The sequence below is a fragment of the Cucurbita moschata genome, unplaced genomic scaffold (genome assembly GCF_002738365.1).
Source record: "Cucurbita moschata cultivar Rifu unplaced genomic scaffold, Cmos_1.0 Cmo_Scf00078, whole genome shotgun sequence".
Taxonomy (NCBI): Eukaryota; Viridiplantae; Streptophyta; class Magnoliopsida; order Cucurbitales; family Cucurbitaceae; genus Cucurbita; species Cucurbita moschata.
In genome coordinates, this window is record NW_019268594.1 from 443,512 (window position 1) to 464,045 (window position 20,534).

At 37.1% G+C, this 20,534-nt stretch overlaps 2 protein-coding genes across 2 annotated transcripts in view; both read right to left on the bottom strand.

The window, feature by feature from the left end:
- LOC111438642 (pyridoxal phosphate homeostasis protein) overlaps positions 1 to 1,201 on the bottom strand; it is a 5,705-nt gene extending 4,504 nt beyond the window's left edge. Inside the window, exons 1-2 of the mRNA XM_023076520.1 lie at positions 807 to 1,201; positions 654 to 720 (exon numbers count right to left, since the gene is read on the bottom strand). Of these exons, the coding sequence (XP_022932288.1) occupies positions 654 to 720; positions 807 to 1,028 (289 nt within the window). The 5' untranslated portion in view covers positions 1,029 to 1,201. The remainder of the gene's footprint in view (positions 1 to 653; positions 721 to 806) is intronic.
- Positions 1,202 to 5,568: 4,367 nt separating this feature from the next.
- Positions 5,569 to 7,902, bottom strand: LOC111438620 (cytochrome P450 CYP736A12-like). Its single transcript, XM_023076497.1, has 2 exons — positions 7,063 to 7,902; positions 5,569 to 6,195 (listed from the first exon to the last, which is right to left on the bottom strand). The coding sequence occupies exons 1-2, from the start codon at positions 7,900 to 7,902 to the stop codon at positions 5,584 to 5,586; spliced, it is 1,452 nt and encodes a 483-aa protein (XP_022932265.1). The 3' UTR covers positions 5,569 to 5,583.
- Positions 7,903 to 20,534: the final 12,632 nt, after the last annotated feature.

A 20,534-nucleotide genomic window follows, 5' to 3' on the forward strand; every position in this document is an offset into this window, starting at 1 on the left:
GGGGGGGGGGGGGGGGGGGGGGGGGGGGGGGGGAACACCTCTGTAAGCAAATGATATAATAGTTTACTTCTAAATGTGATATGAACAACAAAGAATGATCTCATGCTGAAAATGTGAATTTTACAATTCAATCACTGTTTTCCACAAGAATTCCTATATTTTTAGTTGCAAGGTCTAGAGGTTAACAGAGTTTCGTACAATATAAAAGCAGCTAGCAGAGAAGCTTTCTGTTATGTAAGATTTATTGTTGAGTTACTGTCCTGAACTTCCAACTTCCACAGTTTGTGTCTAATAGATCACATTCCAAACTTTCAATTTTGTGTTAATAAGTCGCATTTTCTAATACGCTCCTAAGCTTTCACTTTCTATCAAATCTTTGAACTTTTAGTGTCTCAAATAGCATGAGCAGTTAGATACAATTGAAATTCCTTATACACTTCTAAATTTAGGGAACATTTAGACATTTTTAGAGTTTAAGCACAAATTAGACACAATTTTCAATCCCGAAACTTTTAATCTAACCAAGATTTTCAAAAACAATAGAAAGAATCAAGAAAATCATTAATCCTTGAGTAGATTCTTCTAAAGTAGAAATTCCAAACAAGAACTCTACAATAAGCCGATGGAAGAAGAGAACAGAGGACCGACTGTACCCAGAAGCGATTTAACTTTGTTGCTCTGCAGATGCCCAATAAAATGCCATTCAATGTCTTGAGGAAGCTGAAAGCAAAGAGAGGCATAGACAGACGTAAATGGCGCATTCAAAGACATAAATCAAATCGAAGCCCTAGAAAAATAAAAGGCACCTGAGGAGCTTTATCGATAATCTCTTGAACGTAGTTCTCACCGAAGCAGCGGTGTGTGGCGTCGTAGACTTGGCGAATGAGAGACACAGGCTTTGTCTTCGAGACTGCGACGACTCGGACCTGATCGAAACGGCGACCAGAGCGCTCAGCCGCCTGCCGAGCTCGATTCATTACCGATCGGAGAGCTGCGGCGGCTGCGCCTTCGACCAGTGGAGCTGCCATATGAGAGATTTTTTTCTCGGACCTGTTGCTGTTCAGGCAGCGGAGGAAGTGGAAAGGAAATGAAATATGCGATTAAAGTGAAAGGAAGCCGTTGGCTGTTAATGTTCTCCAATCTCCATGTTTCCATTCCCTTGTGGTTCACAGAAATCTCCCCGGAAAATGTTTACAAGGGAGTGTTTTTGTCCAATAATTAATATTTTATTATTTAATAATTATATAATTTACAATTTACCTCACCCGTTATCTGAAAAATTACCCTGAGACCGTTATGCACTTTTTGAATAGGAATCTATTTTCTAAACGATTTTGGCTTTTTGTGCTTTGATGGGTCTCCGAGATCCTTTCGATGACCTATGTTGTGCTGAAGGGATATCTATATGATTCGATTGATTGTGTAGAGCTCGCGGTAATAAGCACATTCCTCGCCTATAATCAAACTACTGGCACAAGAAGAGAAAGGAGGGCGCTTCAATCCCCACATCATGATTAGAGGTGACAGTCTATTCCGAGTGTCTTAGTTAATCATTTTGTAATATTTACAAATGATTCATGTGAATGAGATATCATATACCATCAGTTTGTACAAGGCTTTATGGGTACTCAGATGCTTTATGGGCCCCCTTGCACATGAAATAGGCCGAGGGTGTCGATTGTATTTGTTCTGGTAGGATCCTCTCCATGAGTTATCTTGAGTTATCCTTCTTAGCTCTCTAGTATGGTATGCACTAAGGATGCACTAACCTATATTTTAAGTTTCAGAAGTTTGTCTTACATGCATCTTCTCATACAAATGGAACACCCTTCTTCGTCAACTGTGTGAGCGATGAGGCTATCCTAACAAAGTCTTGCACAAATCGTCAGTAGTATCCCGCTAATCCAAGAAAACTTCACACCTCCGTAACTGTGGTCAGATGATCCAACTTAGTGACCGCTTCAATATTGGTGGGGTCTACCAAGATTCCATCTTTCAACACCACGTGTTCTAAAAACGAGACTTTTCGTAGCCAAAATTCACACTTGGAGAATTTGGCGTACAATTTGTTCTCTCTCAAAATGGTTAGGGCTTTTCGAAGGTGCTCTTGGTATTCCTGATAGTCTTTGAGTACACTAGGATGTCGTCTATGAACACGATAACAAACATGTCGAGACACTCCTTTAATACTCTATTTATTAACTCCATGAATACCACTGGGGTGTTAGTGAGACCAAACGACATCACCGCAAACTCGATGACCGTACCTTATTCTGAATGCTGTCTTCGACACATCCCCTTCTTTAATCTTAATCTGGAAGTGCCCTGATCAAAGATTTATCTTGAAAATACCGTCACTTCTCTAAGTTGGTCGAACAAATCTTTAATACGAGGAAGTGAGTCCTTATTATTTACCATCTTTATTCTTGACAAACAGCATCGGCGCACCCCAAGGAGATACACAAGGGCAGATGAAACTCTAGCAAGTCTTTTAATTGCGCCTTGAGTTTAACTTTGCCAGTGCCATACGGACGACTGTGAGAATACTACCTCCTTCTTGTAACAATCTATACTGGCACGTTCCTCTAAAGGTGTGCTGGTCATACCGTTTAAAATCCCGTAAATACCTTGCCTCTCGTGTAGATTGTAAGTTATTGGCTTGCTGGGTGGCCACCATTGTATGCATCATGGCTTGGAATGATTCCCACATCTAGGTCGTCGTGGGGTCTATTCTAGCCGTTGGTGTTAATGGGAGTTGCATTTGTTCAAGTTACGGAGTCCTCACGAGTTGGACTCTCTCTACCATTACCCCTTCCTCTAACAGGGGGTCGTCTCCTTCCTTGACGTCAACTAGGCAACATGGTTCTAGAACCAACATATAATTTTTCCTAAGTCTAGTATTCGCTAACATAAATCACTTCGTATTATATATCATAATAATACAATTAGGTGAGCATGATGTCTTCATAAACATACAATCAAGTCAACCAACATGCTTCAACGATAATATAATCAATGCTATCAAATTCAATCATAAGTTATATTTGATAATGAGCAAGCAATAACCGTATACGCAATCAATGACATTTCTTTTCTTATCTTATGCATGACATCCTAAATGGTCACGGAGCATCAACGGTGGGCTATGGAACATGTCAAGTCTACCTCATAAGCTAGTGGCTAATCGACTTTTTGATCGGGTGGCGGATTATTCCTTTTCTCTACAAAATATATAACCTAGAGCTCCGACACCAACTATAACGACCCTAGATTTCTACTAACCTAAAGTCGCTACCGTGTACATCACGTGACTTCTTATGCGGAAATGATCATTCAAAACGTCTTCATAAAACAATATGTTGGACTTAAATATTTAATAAAAGGTCTTTAAACAATACAAAAGAAATGTTAAAATAGACATAAATAAAAAATGAAAACAGTAAAGCCCTATGCTAATCTAACTTCTACGAAATTAAATACAACTACTCTATGCATATGTCATGGTCTTTCACTGTGATGTCGTCGTCAGCCTTACAGTGGTTCATTGCCTTTGCCTGAAAGATAGAAGTAGCACATGACTTGAGTATTTTAAGAAATACTGAGTGAGTGACCTACTATTGGGGCTGGGAATGCAAGCACATGCAAAACATGATTAGAAACCTATCATTTAAAACCCTCGTAGAGGTGGCCTCTAGTTTGAACAAATTGGATGTGTAATATTTTCCTACACATGACCCACACATGCGAGCATGAGTCCACCAGGCGATTTGCACCCTCTAGGCCCATCATAGTTAGGCAAGTTGGCTGTAGCCGGACGTCTAGAGGTACAGCAAATTCTTGAATATCATGCAAGACACGATGATCATCATCATCATTATAGTGTACGCATTCGTACTCATCATCATAAAGGAGAAGTAACCCGATGTAAATGAACATACAATATGCATGAGGCCCCTATACTCTTCATCTTAAATTATTCATGTGAAAAAACCCCCACACATCCTTCACATATTACAATATGCATGTATAAACTTCCATACATTCATCATTTATAACATTATAGGGGTTGTGTATCAAAAACTCTCTTCATCATAATGCAACATGGCATCTATACATGTACGTCATCATAATATGAAATATTATCATATTATGTCACATCATGACTATACATCTTATGTAATCATGTCATCAGGCATCATCGTTCCAGTGTATCATCATATCATCATAACATCATCATAATACACCATTATATTTATCAATTCACTTCATCATAATACATCATCATATCATATCAATTCATATTATTATTATATTATATAAACATATATGACACGTGTTAGGGCCACTAGGCATGTGTCGTTATACATAAGGTAAGTCTTTCGATCGAGCCTATAGTAAGGCCATTTCCTTGGATGACCTTAGCCTAAACTCGAATTCGCTTGATTTTGTCTCTCGAAGTTGTTCCAAGTATTGTCGATGTGTTTCGCTCTATTAGAATATTCTGTTAAGAATGAGAAATAGAAATAGAATTGGGATCGAAAGTACGATCTTCATTCCTGTTTACCATGTTCAAATAGGATACAAACTATCGACTAATACCTAAAAATAGGAAAAATATATAACTAACTAAATCTTGTAAATAAATAAAGTATACTGTTAATCAAATATAAGATAAAATATACTACTAACAACTCCCAAAATATCTCAAATATAGTCTTAACTAATTATTAAAATATATCTCCAAATATCATATCTCAGTACATTCACCTAATTTCTTTAACAATTATAATTTCCTAACTTAATACAACTTGATTTAGGAAATTGGACATTATATTGACCTTAACTGCCTTAAATAAGGTTAAGTTCAACGTTGGGAGGGTCCAAAACATAGGGAACAATGTCCAAAATGCCAAAACAAGCTATAGATGATAGGATGTCTAGGCTTCATAAATGCATTGCTCTTTTATCTATTGAGGTTGTACATGGCAATAGTTGAAGCCGGAAAGAAGATGATATGCATGATAGACTATCTAGAAGAATGGAGCAAGAAGTAGCACGAGAAGATTCATTATATAGATAGTTAGGGTGTCATAGAGTTGGTGAGAAACTCGACCTATCATCACAAAACAACATAAGTTAGTGAAGATGGTCACTGTATCAGTTTCCAAATAAAAATAGTTGTAATATGGAACTTGCTCTCTATTCATAGCTTATTCAATTGTTATAGAAAATAAAATTATATATGGAAAATGGTTATATTTAGTATACAACAGTTTACAGTAAAACACTAAAGTCATCCATAGAAGCCGTTAGCCAATATTTTTCTTTCCATTTTTTATCACTTGTTCTTTGTACTCATATGGTTCGAGTGTGTGCGCGAGTGTGTACGTTTTTGCATGATCTAACAAATTCATATTTGCTCCCTTTATCGTTCTTTCTTTTTGAAAAAATTGTTATATTGGATTGATAAAATAAAAATCGGACTTAAAACCAAACAAAAGAAACAACCTACGCTTACAATTCTACATTAACTTTATTTCTTAAAGCTATTAGAACTATTACATCGAAATAAACTAAAAAAACTCAATTAGGAGCACGACCGATGGGAATGATGCTAAGATTATGAGCTCTGGTACAAGTTAAACCAAATTGTTCCGTCATATCCAATTCACTTGGTGATATACCATCTGGAAGCTCCCAATCAAAGCAATGCACCAATTGAGCAACAACCAATTGAACCAAAACCAATCCTAATTGCATTCCGGGACAACTTCTGCGCCCATACCCAAATGGATGCAATTGAAAATCTTTCCCTCTCATATCCATTTTTCTATCCGCAAATCTTTCGGGGAAAAAAGTTTGAGGATCAAACCAAACACATGCATCTCGTCCAATTGCCCATTTGTTTATTAGTACCTCGGAATTCTTAGGAATATGATACCCATTGACAATACAATCTTCAATACACATGCGTGGAATTAATGGTATGGGAGGATGCATTCTAAAGGTCTCCTTTATGACCATCTCTAAGTATTTCAGCTCTCTCAAATCTGATTCTTCCACCATTTTGCCTAAACCAACCACGTTTTCTAATTCCTTTTGTACCTTCTTCATTGCATGGGGATGCTTGATTAGCTCGGATAATGCCCAATCGATTGCAGTTCTTGAGCTATCCACTCCTCCAATAATCAAGTCCTACAAAACCAGAAAAAAAAAAAAAGAAAGAAAAAATTTGCTAAGATGACTAAATGATAGTAAACGTTCTTTGTTTATAATCATTTACAGAATCAAATAAATTACGAAGGATGTGAAAATAGTAATAAATGGATATAAGATATTTGTCTTATGATAATTATGATACATGGTAATGAATACAAATATCAATATTTGTGTATAATAACAAGTCAAATATAGTACCTATATTAAATCTGAATGGAAGACTAATCTAAATATCTAGATATTTGTCTATAATAAAAAGTCAAACATAGTACCTATATTAAACTAAATATGATAACTATTTGACTGTAGAGCAAGAACAAATATGATAACTATGGTAAGCCCGATATATTTGACTATAATAAAGAGTTAAATATGGTAATTATAGTAAGCCATAATGGGAGACTAAATATCCTCAATCAAACAATATATTTGACTATAATAAAAGAGCATACTACTATAATAAAAGGGCAAATATGATAATTATGGTAAGCCGTAATGGAAAGCAAATATCGAGATATTTGCTTATAATAAATGATCAAATATGATACCTATGTTAAACCGTAATGGAAGGGCTAAATCTCCTCAATCACACAAGATATTTGACTATAATAAAAGGGCAAATATGATAATTATGGTAAGCCGAAAAGCAAATATCTAGATATTTGCTTATACTAAATGGTCAAATATAGTACCTACGTTAAACGTAATGGAAGGGAAGGCTAGATATCCTCAATCATACAAAATATTTGTCGGTAATAAAGAGTCAAATATGATACATACAGTAAACCATAATTCAAAACTAAATATACTTTACAAAATCATGAACAAATGAAGTTTACAGACCATAATTACGCCTTTGATACTCGAGTGATCAATCTTGGAATCCAACAAAACATCTAGAAAACAACTCTTTGTTCGATTTTCGTCATTGGACTCGAGATGTTGTTTAATAATGATGTCAAGGAATCCATCAAAGACTTTAGTAACACCTTTTGCACGACGTCCTAACCCGTGGAGATCAAGCATTGAGATAAAAGGAATAAAATCCCCCAAGTTAGGAGCTCCAACCAAGAGAGTGGCCTCATGTATGGAAGCCTTAAACTCTTCCTCTACAAATTTTCTCCCAAACACCATTCTACAAATCACATCAGCAATAAGAGACGAGATTTTAGAGCTAAGATCCACAACACCATGCATTTTTGCAGCCTCTTGAAGATGATCAATCAACAAACCAACCTCTTCTCTTCTCATTGACGTAAAAGAGTTCATTTTGAGAGTTGTAAACAATTGAAGTATGCATATTTTGCGCATATTGCGCCAATAAGGGCCATATTGAGCAAAGGCTATGTTTTTTTGGTGGTAACTCAGTTGGTTGAAGGTTAAACGAATTGGGCGGCCTGCAAAAACTGGGTCATGGGCTTTGAGGAAGAGCTCAGCAGCATGAGAGGAAGACACAATAATAGTGGATTTGAGTCCCAATTTCATGTGCATTATGGGACCGTAGAGTTGAGATAAGTGATGAAGATCTCTATGAACAAGCTTTTTCAATAGATGGATGGTACCAATAATGGGGAATCCTTTTGGACCCGGAGGCAACTTTTTGATATTCATTTTGGACAGCCATGAGTGTAGGAGGAAAGCAAGAAGGATGAATATAACGATAAAGGCTGAAATCGAAGGCATGATGCTATGTTTGTGGTAGGAGTAATGGAAATCAACAACTTATTTATAGCGCATTTACATGAGTAACGTGACCGACTTTCTTTCTGTAAATTATCACGAAGATGAAGATGAATGGTCATAATTCTCATTTATTTTAGGTATTAAATTTCATTTAGTTTATAACAATTTTGGTTAATATTCTTATTTATTTAGTTCATGTACAAGAATTAGTATTGTTATGCCTATATAAAGGTTTGTGTAGCGTTGTTTTGAGGTGTGGAGTCATATGGAGTCATGGGAAGTCATTGTCATTTTATATTTGCCTAGTGGCATTTGGGTTAGGTGTGGAGTCATGTGAAGTCATTGTTATTTTGTATTTGACTAGAGGCAATTTGGAGGAAATTTGTAAGAAAGACTTTGCAGTGTGAGAGTGAGATATTCACTTGTAAACACCTTGATTATTAAGATTGGCTACCACATGTGGATGTAAGGGAATTTGTTCTCTTCGAACCTCGTAAATCTTTGTTTAAGTTCTGTTTGTGGGTGTGTTTAGTGCGATTAATCTTACTTCCGCTTTCGCTACAACAATTAGGTATTAGGAACAATTTGGTTGTGGCATTCCACTACAACAATTGGGTATCAAAGCATTTTGGTTGTGGCATTCCACTACAACAAGTGGTGTCAAAGCATTGAAGGTTGTAGCTTTACGGCACAACAGACTTAAATCGAAGCCATAATGCTATGTTTGAACAGTCAATGTGGTTAAGAAAGATTCCGTGGCAGACTTTCTTTCTTCTTATTGGTGTTTGGGACAAAGATTTTTAATTAACGATCTCATAAACTATTTGTGTCAATGGATTAGTTTGATCTAAAACTTGAGATAATGTGTGTAATCCAAAAAAAAAAAGATCCAAAACGTAGTTATTAATAAAGTTGAAGTTACCAAATTGTGAGGAATCGGTACCAATTTATGTCTGATTGCTCCACATATAGTTCCTCTAACCATATTTTCTAAGCGAACTAGAGCCACTTTGTACTGATCTTGTAAGATCCACGACAGAACAAATTCGTTTATTTTTCAAATGATTCATATAAGTGTAACAAACTTCACGTCACCAACTTCAATAACATTCACTATTTAAGTATGTTCAGTGACGGTCAACAATTTTTGTATTCAATATTGAAGTCGGAATCCCATCTTCCTATGAGTATCTATGAGTATCGATGTTTATAAATATTTATAAACATGAGACTTTAATATTTTTGTTATCAAAATTTTCATGAAATTCGGGATTTCAACATTTTGTCAACGAAAATATTTTAAATGGTGATGTTAAATAACTTTGAATTTCGCACATTCAAAAATTATTAAATGGGTTGATTTTGTAAGTGTCTATGAAGCTATAACTAGAGGAGATTTTAGCCTAGCTTAGCTAGGCAGACAAAAAAAATTTATTACCGTTTTAAATTGAAAGATAAAAATAAAAACTTACTAATCTAGCTGTCCTTACTAGCCTCTATAATACTTAGGTAAAAACTTTTCTCATAGGTAAAAAGCTCATAACACTAATTACACATGGTGAAATAAAAAATATGAAAAACATTTTGTTTTAGAATAATTGACCTTTTTCCTTTCTATATCCTTTGTAGTGTGATATGTAAGTGGGTTACATATATACACCTTTTCTCATAGTATCTGTAACGTTCCTAATTTTTCTTGTCTATATTCATGGCCTTACTACATGTAACAACCTTAAATTTCTGCTAGCTTAAAGTCGCTACCGTATACATCACATGACTTCTTATGTAAAAATAATCATTCAAAATGTCTTCGGAAGTCAATATTATGGACTTACATGTTTAATAAAAGGTCTTTAAAAGAATACAAAAGAAATGCTAAAATAGAGTCGGTTACCTTTACTTGAAATATAGAAGTAGTAAATGACTTCAATTCACGTAATTATTGTATTATATAAGCATACATGACACGTGCAAGGACCACTTGGCACGTGTCGTCATACATAACATAAGTTTTCGATTGAGCCTATAACAAGACTACTTACATGGATGACCTAAGTCGACATTCTCAATAAATTTGAATTCACTTGATTTCGTCCCTCAAGTTTGTTCCAAGTATCATTGAGGTGTTTCGCCCTATTAGAACATTCACCTAATTTCTTTAGAAATTCTAATTACTAACTTAATACAACTTGATTTGGGAAATTAGACATTATATTGACTTTAATTACCTTAAATAAGGTTAAATTCAGCTCTGAGAGGGTAAAAAACATAGGGAACAATGTCTAAAAGGCCCAAGTGAGCTGAATAACTTGATTTTTAGCCATCGAGCCGCAATTGGAGCCAAGCCCCATTGATGGAGCTGGCCAAGCCGAGGAGTCGCCATGCATCACTCGCGTGTAGGGCTGGAGCACGAAGGTCGTAGGAGTTGGGTCGGGTCGAGTTCTCGAGTTTGTGTGAGTTGTTTACTGTCTGTGCGGAGGAGTTGAGGATATCAGGCCTAGCGTCAGGTGTCTCGTGACCATGCAATTGGGCTAAGTGGCCGCTAGACTTGAATTATGAGTTTTGGTTTGTATTTGCTGGGTCAAATGGAAGGTTAGACTATAGGTGCATATTCGACCTGTGTCTCACGTTCTCTTTTATTGCAGGTGAGTTATAAGGAGTGGCTGTTGCATTTTGTTTATTGTAGGGATTGCGGGTTAGTTGAAAACGCGAGATCTCCAATGCCTCGCAAGAAATCTCGCGTTTTTCAGCGACGGCGTAATTTTTTTTTCCTGCCTGCCTTAAATAATATAGGTAGAAGTTCATAATAAACACTTTAAAATGAAGCCATGGACTTGCCCATCTAATTCAAAACAAGAAATTTGAAACATCTGTCTTTTAATATGAAATATGAACAAACCACCTATCAACTACTAAATGAAAATCAATGCATACTATTGCCCTGTCTTGACTTCCATGGCTTTCCAGTATTCACCATCAACCATGCAAGAGGTTTAACTTTTACCTGAAAAATATAGAGGTAGCACATGACATGAGTGTTTTAAGAAATACTCAATAAGTCACTCCAATGTTGGAGTTAGTAATGTAATCACACACATAACATGATTGGGACTGTTCCTTTAAGTTCCAGGCAAGGTTGAATGTGTGTACTTCTCCTCATACAACCCATGTACGCGCACATGGACCCACCAAGCAGGCTCGTATACGTACCTCCTGGACCTGACTTGGTCAGGCTGCATTAACGCAACACCGAATGCTGCAGAAAAAGGAAATGTTCACATGATATCATGGTGAACATAAATATTGATGGTACGCGTTCGTACTAGCATAGCATAACGGAGAAATATCCCTATGCACATGACATACATACATGCATGAGGTCCACATGATATCATGGCGAACATAAATATTGATGGTACGCATTTGTACTAGCATAACATAATGGAGAAGTATCCCTATGCACATGGCATACATACATGCATGAGGTCCACATGATATCATGACGAACATAAATATTGATGGTACGCGTTCGTACTAGCATAACATAACGGAGAAGTATCCCTATGCACATGACATACATACATGCATGAGGTCCACATGATATCATGACGAACATACATATTGATGGTACACGTTCGTACTAGCATAACATAACGGAGAAGTATCCCTATGCACATGACATACATACATGCATGAGGTCCACATGATATCATGACGAACATAAATATTGATGGTACGCGTTCGTACTAGCATAGCATAACGGAGAAATATCCCTATGCACATGACATACATACATGCATGAGGTCCACATGATATCATGGCGAACATAAATATTGATGGTACGCATTTGTACTAGCATAACATAATGGAGAAGTATCCCTATGCACATGGCATACATACATGCATGAGGTCCACATGATATCATGACGAACATAAATATTGATGGTACGCGTTCGTACTAGCATAACATAACGGAGAAGTATCCCTATGCACATGGCATACATACATGCATGAGGTCCACATGATATCATGACGAACATAAATATTGATGGTACGCGTTCGTACTAGCATAACATAACGGAGAAGTATCCCTATGCACATGACATACATACATGCATGAGGTCCACATGATATCATGACGAACATACATATTGATGGTACACGTTCGTACTAGCATAACATAACGGAGAAGTATCCCTATGCACATGACATACATACATGCATGAGGTCCCCATGATTTTCATTCATAGCATAACATTAACATCATTCTCTTTTTCCTTTCATCCATGACATAGTACATATATGCATCACATATACATGACAGTCATCCCATGATCCATCACATAGCTTTACACGTCAATACATAAAATGACGTACATAGTAATTAATTTCATTCATGGCGTAATAGATATCACATGCATACATATCATAGCATCATATGTTATTACATAGAGCACATACACAACATAAATAATATGATGCAAGTAGGGGTTGTGAGACATACACCATCATACATCATTCAGTTATCTAACTCTAACAGTAAAATTAATTACCTGGTTAACTTAAGGTGATGTCACGAATTTATCTTTAAATGTTGATGTTAAATATTTTTGTCAACGTTAATGTTTTAAATGTTGATGTTAAATAACTTACTTTGAATTTCTACTATTGGTTCGAGAATTAAAAAATAAAAAAAATTGAACATTCCATTTAAAAAAAAATCTAAATAATTTATCGAAGACTTGCTATTCAACATTAAGTACTCTTCAATCGCCCATAGACAATAATAATAATAATAATAATAAAATAAATAAAAAATAAAAAACTCCCATTGGTCGTGCAAAAAGATATGAAATTTCTGCCGCTTTAATTTAAAAAAAAAAAAAAAACTTACTAGTCTAGTTGTCCTTCCTAGCCTAGGTTAGGTTAGGTAAAACAGTTATTTAGTACTTTAAGCTCACTATAAATCACATATCCTTAGTATATCCTTAGCTCTCTAGTACAGTCCGCACTAGGGATGCACTAACCTCTATTTTTAAGTTTCAAAAGTTTGTCTTACATGCATCATTCCATATAAATGGAACACGCTTCTTCGTCAATTGTGTGAGTGGCGAGGCTATCCTAACAAAGTCTTGTACAAATCGTCGGTAGTATCCTGCTAATATTAGAAAACTTCACACCTTCGTAACGGTGGTCAGATGATCCAACTTAGTGACCGCTTCAATCTTGGTGGGGTCTACCGAGATTCCATCTTTCGACATCATGTGTTCTAAAAACGAGACTTTTCGTAGCCAAAATTCGCACTTGGAGAATTTGGTGTACAACTTGTTCTCTCTCAAAATGGTTAGGGCTTTTCGAAGGTGCTCTTGGTATTCCTGATAGTCTTTGAGTACAGTAGGATGTCGTCTATGAACACGATAACAAACATGTCTAGACACTCCTTTAATACTCTATTCATTAACTCCATGAATACTGCTAGGGTGTTAGTGAGACCAAACAACATCACCGCAAACTCATAATGACCGTACCTTATTATGAATGCTGTCTTCGACACATCCCCTTCTTTAATCTTAATATGAAGATACCCTGATTGAAGATCTATCTTGGAAAATACTGCCACTTCTCTAAGCTGAACGAACAGCATCGAAGATCTATGTGAAGTCATTGTCATTTTGTATTTGTCTAGTGGCATTTGAGTTAGGTGTAAAGTCATGTGAAGTCATTGTTATTTTGTATTTGACTAAAGGGAATTGGGAGGAAATTTGTTAAGAGAGACTTTGATATGAAAGTGAGATATTCACTTGTAAACACTTTGATTATTAAGATTGGCTACCACTCGTGGATATAGGGGAATTTCTCCTCTCCGAACCTCATAAATCTTTGTGTCTCTTTGTTTAAGTTTTGTTTATGGGTGTGTGAGTGCAATCGATCTTATTTTTACTTTCGCTACAACAATTGGGTATCATAACATTTTCGTTGTGGCATTCTGCTACAACAAGTGGTATCAAAGAAATGAAAGTTGTGGCTTTACGACACACAACAAGTGGTATCAGAGTATTGAAGGTTGTGGCATTACGACGTACCAAGTTTGGGTATTTGGGATATTTTGAAATACTTAACATCATCGACCAACGTGCTCACACTCACCATCAAGTATCGAAGACAAGTTTCTCCATGTGAGCTTGCTTATTTGTTCTTAGAAATCATATTTTTCAAGATTTGCGATAATCTCCCTCCATTCAGATATTGTTGGCTTTAGTTGCTCAGTTTAATTTTGAGCTGGCACTACTTGTTATGAAAAATTATTTTCTTGTATGCAGATTTGGAAGAAGAAATATATATGACATAACCGGTTGGTTTTCGAGTAGTTGGACAACAACATTTGATATGTAGATGGAAGAAATCTTTGTATGATGTGAGGTATGTCCCTAACTAAGATTTCTTAAATTGATTTCCTTGGTGTTTTGGATGGGAATGGCTATCATATCACTTTGGAAGGAGGGAATTTGATAGTTACTCGTGAAAAGTTCCAACATTGCTTGGATCTGATCAACATTAGACGAAAGAAGTAGCATGTTGTTTTGATGGCAGCCAAATCGTTTATCTGCTTGAGAATCTTCTGACAAGGTCGAGATTTTTGTAAATTGTCATGAAGATAAATTGTCATAATTCTCATTTGTTTCGGTTATTAAATCTCATTTAGTTCATAACTATTTTTATCAATATTCTTATATTTGGTTGAGGTATAAACATTAGTATTGCTATGCCTATAATAAAGGCTTGTCTAGCTCTGTGCTGGGTTTATGTGAAGTCATTGTCATTTTGTATTTGCCTAGTGAAATTTGGGTCACGTGTGTAGTCATGTGAAGTCATTGTTATTTTGTATTTGTCTGTAAGTTTGTAAGAGATACTTTGTAGTGTGAGGGTGAGATTTTCGCTTGTAAACACTTGTGGATGTAAGAGAATTTCTTCTCTCTAAACCACATAAACCTTTGTGTCTCTTTATTTAATTTCTGTTTGTAGGTGTGTGAGTGCGATCGATTTGGCTTCCCCTTTCGCTACAACAAGTGGTATCAAAGCATTGAAGGTTATAGCTTTACGGCACAACACGCTCAAATCCAAGCCATAATGCTATGCTTATAGTAGGAATGGTGGAATACAACAAACTTATTTATAGCACATTTCACATGAACAACCATGTGGTTAAGAAAGATTTCGGGACAGACTTTCTTTCTTCCTATTGGTCCTCCAAGCCATAATGCTATGCTTATAGTAGGAATGGTGGAATACAACAAGCTTATTTATAGCACATTTTGATGGTGTTAATATAACACATGCGGAAGCAATTTGGATCTTAGGCACTTTTAGAACATCAATTATTGTAAATTACTAGCATGTTCATAAGTATTAAAACTTAATGAGTTTAAATACTAACCTTTTGTAGTTCAAACTCCTTTTGCCTCACGAACCGGTTTCGAACCACCACTAGTGTCTTCTCCACTATCCTCCGGCCTTAGAACGGGATTGTGGAATCCGGTGAGTGACTAAACTTGGGAGGGATTTTGTATATGTGAAAGAGAGTGTTTGTGAGAAGTTTTTCTCAAGGTTTTTCATCAAGATGAAGAATATCCCCTCCAAGTATCATGATCACTCTATTTAAAGAGTCAAGTTTGCATGTTCATGCAAACTTGAGATCACCAAATTTTGACACTTAAAATTCCACTCAAGAGTTTGGGATTATGTGGCAAGCATGCATGTTTGAGTTAACCAAATTTTGACACTCAAAATTCCACTCAAACTTGTGGGGTTTATTTGGCAAACATGCAAGTTTGGTTAAACCAAATTTTGACACCTCAAAATTCCACTAACATGGATTTTTCCATTAGATGAAAGTCAACATTTTGACTTTCTTCATTTTAATTCAATAATTAATTTGAATAATGAATTTCAAATTAAAGTAACATTAAATGATTAATTAAACTATTTAATTAATATTTAATATTAATTCAAATGCCAATCTCAATCAATTCCGACACATAATTGATTAAGATATTTAAATCTTATTTAAATATCTCACATTCTCTCTTTTCGTTTAATTCGTAAATAAAACAAAATTGCGATTAAATATATCGTATATATGTAACGCATATTCCCTAATTTGAATTCGAACACTTCGAACTCACTCGTCACATTGTTCTATGGTTTAGTCCGATATGAGCTAGTAGAGGGACCTAATGGACCTATAGATCATGGGCTCCAACGATCCAAGATTAACCGATTAAACTCATTAACCTGGTTAACCAACATTCGTTAACTACTAGGACACTCCACTATAGCCTAGTAGTTGCACTCCCCTCACTATAGATATATTTCTGTCCATCTGATATAACCATGATTAGTAAGTCGATCCTTCACAGGTTGTTCGTAACTAGAGCTGGGTCAATTTACCGTTTTACCCCTGAAGTTACTTCTTGTTTCTTATGTCTCACTGATCCTCTAATGAACAATTGGTTTGTGGTCCAACCAGTAAACCAAATCCCTCTCAGGCCAATGAGAGGGTGGGGCCCCTTGTTCAAGACCTGGAGTCAGTGCTTAAGGGAACTACCTTTCTTTTATCCCTAAGTGGGTAGGAGTGAATTCCGTCTTGCACCCCACATCCCCAGCCATTCACCCAGTCTTACCCCTGAAATGGGAGGCCTGTTGAGTCGGCGAACTAGAGCCACTCTCACCCATGCAAATCTAAGGATAATTCCGAATAAACAGGAGTTCATGGTTAGCTCAGGATTAAAACCGAGTTACCTAGGTTATCGAATGAAAAGAAAATCAGTCTCAACAGTAAACGACTTTATAAAGTGAGAGTGGTTTTCTTCATGGTCCGATCTTATGCAATACTCATTGCATAGGACGCCCCCACTCACATGTCTCCACATGCACAATTTAGTGATCACATTGTTTATATCATATACAAAAGTGGGCCGCATCCATAGTGTCCCCAGAATAAGGTACTCAGCCTTATCCTTATACTATAGATCATTTTGACTATATACTTGAACTTGATCCACTCTTATGTCTCTACATATAGTTCAAGTAATCATACTATAGCCAGAGTGTTCTTAGTTTATTGGATTTAGATTAATGATCGTAAAGTTCACTTTATTCAATAACAATTTTTACTGAATAAACATCAATAATAACTTTATTGAAAATAGAATATATCTTTGTTTACAAACTATGAGTTTTAGGACATAAAACCCAACACATTTTACATGAACAACCATGTGGTTAAGAAAGATTTCGTGACAGACTTTCTTTCTTCCTATTGGTGTTTGGGACAACTAGGTTTTAAATTAAGTTAGGTAGACTAAGATTATTAATTAAGGATCCCATGAATTATTTGTGTCAATGGATTAGTTCGATCTAAGACTTGAGATAATATGTGTAATTCGAAAAAAGATTCAAACGTAGTTGTAAATGGAGTTGAAGTTACCAAATTTCGATGAGTCGGTATCAATTTATGTCTAATTGCTCCACATATAGTTCCTCTAACCATATTTTTTAAACGAACTAGAGCCAATTTATATTGAACTTGTAAGAGATCCACGATAGAACGAATCCGTTTATTTTTCAAATGATTCATATCGTCAAGTGTACTCAAGTTCACATCACCAACTTCAATAACATTCACTATTTCACATTTCAGTATTCAGTATTGAGGTCGGAATCCCATCTTCCTCTTTTCCCTCTCTCTAAAAGTGTAAAATGTTGATTTATTAATCTAATTTTTTAATATTTTTTTCTTGTGAATTATCTATGAGTATCGATGTTTATAGATATTTCTATCGAACTTTAATATTTTTGTTGACATCAAAATTTTGTCAATAGTTTAATATTTTTGTGTTTTAAACGTTGATGTTAAATAACTTTGAAATTATGAAATGGGTTGACAAAAAATTTATTATAAAAATTTATTACCGCTTTAAATGGAAAGAAAAGAAAAATTTAGTACGAGTCATGATTGAAAATAATCATTCAAAATGTCTTAGTAAATCAATATCATGAACTTACGTGTTTAATAAAAGGTTTTTATAACCATACAAATGAAATGTTAAAATAGACGTAAATAAAAAAGTAAAAACAGTAAAGCCCCATACGAACCTAATATCTATGAAATTAAATATAACTATCATACGAATGTATCATGGTTTTTAATTGTGATGTCATCGTCAGCCGTACAGGAATGCCTTGCCTTTACTTAAAATATAGAAGTAGTACGTGACTTCAATTCACATCATTATCATATTATATAACCATACATGACACGTGCAAGGGCCACTTGGCACGTGTCGTCATACATAAGATAAGTCTTTCGATTGAGCCTATAATAAGGCCATTTATTTGGATGGCCTAAGTCGACGTTCTCCATAAACTTGAATTCACTTGTTTTCTTCCCTCAAGTTTGTTTCCAGTATCGTCGAGGTGTTTCGTCCTATTATAATATTCACCTAATTTCTTTAGTAATTCTAATTTACTAACTTAATACAATTTGATTTGGGAAATTAGACATTATACTAACCTTAATTGCCTTAATAATGTTATATTCAACTTGGGGAGGGTCCAATACGTAAGGAACGATGTCCAAATGCCAAAGTAAGTTGAATAACTTGATTTTTAGCTATCGAGCTATAGTAGGAGTCGAGTTGCGGTGATGGAGACGACCAAGCCGAGGAGTCGTCGTGCATCACTCACGTGTAGGGCTGGAGCACGAAGGTTGTTGGAGTTAGGTCGAGTCTAGTTCCCAAGATTGCGCGAGTTATTTACTGTCTGTGTGGAGGGGCTGAGGATATGAGGCCTAGTGTCAGGTGGCTCGTGAACTTGCAATTGGGCTTAAGTGGGCGCTGGATTTGAATTATGGGTTTTGGTTTGAATCTGCTCGGTCTAATAGAAGGTTGGACTACAGGTGGATATTCGACCTAGGTCCGAATGGATCGTCTTCTTCGCCCGTGATTTTCGATTCAGTTTCTCTCTGTTATCTTTGACTGAGAGATTCAGCTGGTGAGGAAATTTTAACGAAGCAAAATTGCGGAAGGACTTGTTGGGAGAAGAAAAATAGAAAAGCGCTGAATAAAGTAACAGAAACAGGATCGGCTGGCATTCGTTGCCATACTGCGGCCTGTCTCTCCAGAGATGCTAGCGTTTCTTTTCACCAAGCGCACCGCGCAATCGGCCTGGGAGGGGACCAAATCCCGCCAGGTTGGTGTACAGCGAATGTGGGAGTCCAACATCGAGCAGCTGTGAAAGAAGCTCTCGAAGATCCACTTTAAGGACGGAAAATCCGTTGATGATTTTTCAATGCGGATACGGGGCTCGCCAACAGCATCACCACTCTCGATGGGAGCATCAACGAAACAAAAATCGTGAAGAGGATGCTACAGGTTGCCTCCAATCACCTCGAGAAAGTCGCGATTTCAATCGAGACATTACTTATCGTGAACGACCTAACGGTGGAAGAGGTGACCGGAAGACTGTGTAACGTCGAGCAGCGGAAGAAGAATGCCGCTTTAGCTGTCGACAAGCAAGGTCATCTACTCCTCACTGAGGAGGAATGGCTTGCACGCCTGAAGCTCCCCGACAACTCCGGTGAGAGCAACAGGTTCTCCAGCGGCAAAGGCGGTAAGAAGTCATGGAAATCTTGCAACTCAGAAGCTCCACGACGATTTTGAAGAGAGCAACCGGTCCTTCAGTGGCAAAGGCGGTAAGAAGTCATGGAAATCTCGAGGGCGCACGCGTGGGAAAGAAAAGGATCAAAAGGAGTCGACTGATGGTGAGCCGATCTAATGCTCGAACTGCGGGAAGAAAGGCCACTTAAGCAAGAATTGTTGGAGCAAGCTCAAGAACAAGGAGAAGGCCCATGTGGCCCAATCCGAGGAGGAAGAGTCGGCTCTAGAGCAACAGGTTCTCCGGCGGCAAAGGCGGTAAGAAGTCATGGAAATCTCGGGGGCGCACATGTGAGAAAGAAAGGGATCAAAAGAAGAAGTAGACTGATGGCAGACCGATCAAGTGCTCGAACTGCGGGAAGAAAGACCACCTGAGCAAGAATTGCTGGAGCAAGCTCAGGAACAAGGAGAAGGCCCATGTGGCCAAATCCGAGGAGGAAGAGCAGGCTCTTTTCATGGTGAGCGCATCGATCCTATCCGACGTCCCCGATGTCCCCAATTTCGATTCAAAATCTACGGAAGTAATCGACAACATAACTGCTCAGGTGAGGATTGTCAGTGAGGGGTCGATAGATCCCGAGGAAGAGCTCCAGCTGGGCGTGAGCGTGACAAAGGGTACTGGCTGGGGAGCCAATTCAACTAAAGGAGGAGCAGGTGTTCGCTTAGATCGGCGAGAGGGGCGAGCAGCACGAGCACCAGCGATGGGTCCTCGACACGGGGGCAACAAACTATATGATCGAGGCCAGATCTGCATTCTCCAAGCTCGACTCGAGGATTCATGGGATGGTAAAACTCGGTGATGGCTCCGTCGAAGGGCGCGACACCTTCCTGTTCGTCAGCAAGGGAGGCGAGCACCGCAAGCTAACCGGTGCCTACTTCATCCCGAGGCTCAAGGCTAACCTTGTGAGCCTGGGTCAA

Excerpts from the sequence above, each read along its gene's own strand:
- LOC111438620 (XM_023076497.1), bottom strand. The coding sequence starts at position 7,902 with ATGCCTTCGATTTCAGCCTTTATCGTTATATTCATCCTTCTTGCTTTC. Across the intron at positions 6,196-7,062 it reads GTATCAAAGGCGTAATTATG|GACTTGATTATTGGAGGAGT; the intron begins GTCTGTAAACTT and ends CTGGTTTTGTAG.